General features: G+C 38.6%; 1 protein-coding gene across 1 annotated transcript in view; it reads right to left on the reverse strand.

The window, feature by feature from the left end:
* LOC101861376 (ataxin-10) overlaps positions 1 to 2,730 on the reverse strand; it is a gene marked incomplete at its 5' end in the record, with an annotated part of 14,830 nt that extends 12,100 nt beyond the window's left edge. The window contains 1 exon segment of the mRNA XM_013085790.2: positions 2,620 to 2,730. Within this exon segment, the coding sequence (XP_012941244.1) occupies positions 2,620 to 2,689 (70 nt within the window).
* Between the last annotated feature and the right edge of the window lie 649 nt (positions 2,731 to 3,379).

Here is a 3,379-nt window from a genome sequence, read left to right on the forward strand (position 1 = left end):
CAGAGAGCAGAAATGGAGCAGGGTAATATATTTTCAAGTATCAGAAAACTCGTTTTAATAAAAGGCGATGTTTATAGCGTCTGGTGTGGCTCTGGAGAAGGAAGAAGAACACAAAAGATGTGTAGTTTTGTGTGCTCAAATGTTGGAGCGAGAAAACTAGAAACAGAAAGAGAGAGAGAGAGAGAGAGAGATAGAGAGAGAGAGAGAGAGAGAGAGAGAGAGAGAGAGAGCAATAAATAATAACCGATAGAAGAGGGGAAAGAAATGGAGAGGGAGAAAAGAGAGACTGGCTTGAGGACCGGTTGTTACAGGAACCGGTCAAAACTGATGAAGTGCAGTAGGCGCCTGGACAAACACACCCGGCTGAACCAAATCCAGAGGTGCATTTGTATTAGAGCCCTGCGCATTATCAGAACCGTGCATTTTTTATTTTATTTTTTTTTTTGGGGGGGGAGTATCAAAGCTGCGCACTATCAGAAGCACGGATTTCGAAAAAAATATAATTCATCAAAGCTGCGCACTATCAGAGTCGCGCACTTTCGGAAAAAAATTACATAGTATATCAAAGCAGCGCAGTATCAGAACTGCACACTTTTTAACAATATCGAAACAATTTGTTCGCAAATACCACCCAACGGTGTGACAAAAATTGTTCCCTATCAGTACCATTAAATTAAGTACTATTTGTGTAATAGGTTATCAAATACATCGATATTACTTTCTTTCTTAAACTTAAAGTGCGCGGTTCTGATAGTGCACGGCTTTTATGTCTTTTTTTGTTTTTCGAAAGTACTCAGCTCTGATAGTTCCCTCATATCGGGTGGTTGTAAAGTTACCAGAGTCTTGGAGCCTCCTCTTGATGTAGGCGCTCAATGTAGGTCTTTTTACGCCCCCACCAACATTAGTTGGATTAAATTTAGACGGAGGGCACATACATACAGGCTGAGAGGGACACAACATCCCAACAGAAAGGCAAAAGTACTCGATAAAATTATCTCCCCATTCGGGAATCGAACTCGGGTGTCCTTCTGTGCCACAGCGAAAATCTTAACCACTACACAATAGACGCCGGAGAACTAACTCACTCCTGTCATGATGAGGGGGAAAATAGCGTAAAAATCAGATTACAGACGTCAGTTTTGGTTAACAATAATAAATAATATTTGAAAATAAAATCAAACATATTTGAGACAGTCTGTAGCAATTAATTTATTGTCACTCACATCTCTCATCATTATCATTGTCTCTCTGCCCCAGGTATTGAGTATAATCAGACCGCCAAGGTTTTGTCTGAAACCGTGCCTAGCTTTCTCTGAGGCGTATAGAATTTGTTGTCGAGCGGGGGTATGCGCTATACAAATGCTATTTATTATTTATTATTATTCATTTCTTTCAAGCGCTCCCCACTCCTCTTTTTTCCTATTTATATTATTATCTTCCTACTTATGACACTGCACAGATTGCCTGTTGACCTAAAATACTGAATTGACACAATTTAGATAACGAAGATGACGGATTGCTTCTACATTTATTGCCAAAGCCAACAGGAGTTGAATGGGATAAAGATACTCGATAAAACAGACCTTAACAAAACGTAATCTACTTCACGCCTTTGTGTGATACAGCCAAGAGCAATATTATAAATTACATCAAAGGCACCAGGATGTATAGCAGAGACAGCAAAGTCTGCACCTTTCATAAAATAAATACATGAATAAATAAATACATGAATAAATAAATAAATAAATAAATAAATAAATAAATAAATAAATAAATAAATAAATAAATAAATACTAAATGGTACTGCCTTCTGTTTACGAAGATGACTTTCATAAAATATATAAATAAATAAATAAATAAATAAATAAATAAATAAATACATAAATAAATAAATAAATAAATACTAAATGGTACTGCCTTCAGTTTATGAAGATGACTTTGTGAATGTGTGAGCCCCTTAACACGGGCTGTAGAACTATTTGAGATGGAGAGAAGCACATCGCTATGGTAGTCATTTAGCTCAGTTTGAGCAAAGAAATGCAGGACAAAAGTATAATAAAATAAAGGCCGGTAGACAAATACAACTGACTTTACTGTTTTCTTCACAGAAAGCTCATCAGTTCTCGTTTCCCAACTGCTGGCTTGACTCTAATTCTCATTTCTTTATTTAACCCTAAGAAGTCGTTAGACTAGCTATTCCCTTTGTGGGGGCAGCAAACAGGGAGGACGATAATATGCAAGATAAGTTGCCATTTTTGCCATTAAAAAAATAAGATATTCTTGCTACAAGCTTATATTTCCAAACAAACTGTTCAGAACTGAATGAAGATCTGATACTATGAGGATACCGTTACAGTACAGACAAGAATATATTTATGATGAATGAGGGAAAAAAGTTACCCCCCCCTCCCCCGCCAAAATAAATTAAGAACCCGGAGTCTAGGAGTCTAGCCAGTAGACGTTCTCGCTTCTAATAGTTACAGGTGCCAAACGTAGACAGAAAAACAATCTAATAATAATACATCGTCTAGTCAGTAGACGGCCCGACCACCAAGACGTTAACGGTGTCAAAATCGTCATATTATAGAAGAGCAAACAAAGACGTGATCTTGCACTTACTGACGGCACACTTGAGCAGCTCCGAGTCTTGCTGTATGCCTGGGTACAGCCTCACGTGAGACGCCGCCATGCCCAACAGCTCCAGCTCCTTCACAATCACAAGAGTTTTCTGCAGAGGAAATTACACACAAAAACTATACACTACTTGTTTGTTTGTTTGTTTGTTTGAGAAAACTAGAACGTCAACATATAAACAATATTGACATTTAGAGCTGGGAAAGAGTAATACAGGCAGACAGAACAACAGGCAGAGTTTTGATCTTTGAGTAAAGAGAAGCACTTTGACACAATAATAGTAATCTGGTGAATCTAATGCTGCTAAAAAGTAAGGCAGACAGACAGAAACAACAAAAGGAAAGTTAAGAAGTGGGTCTCCAACCACAAACACAGAACTGCAATTTGCTTGTTTGTTCGTTGGTTGGTTAGTTTATTTGTTTGAATGAATAAACAAGCGCGTCGACACGCTGACGACGGTCATTTAGAGCTGGGAAAGAGTAATATAGACAGGCAGACAGACAGTCAGACAGACAGACAGACAGACAGACAGACAGACAGACAGACAAACAGACAGACAGACAGACAGACAAACAGACAGAGGGACAGACAGACAGACAGACAAACAGACAGACAAACAGACAGACAGACAGACAAACAGACAGAGGGACAGACAGACAGACACACAGACAGACAGATAGACAGACAGACAGACAGACAGACAGACAAACAGATAGACAGACAAACAGATAGACAGATAAGACAC

The sequence above is a fragment of the Aplysia californica genome, unplaced genomic scaffold (genome assembly GCF_000002075.1).
Source record: "Aplysia californica isolate F4 #8 unplaced genomic scaffold, AplCal3.0 scaffold00407, whole genome shotgun sequence".
In the NCBI taxonomy this organism is placed as follows: domain Eukaryota; kingdom Metazoa; phylum Mollusca; class Gastropoda; order Aplysiida; family Aplysiidae; genus Aplysia; species Aplysia californica.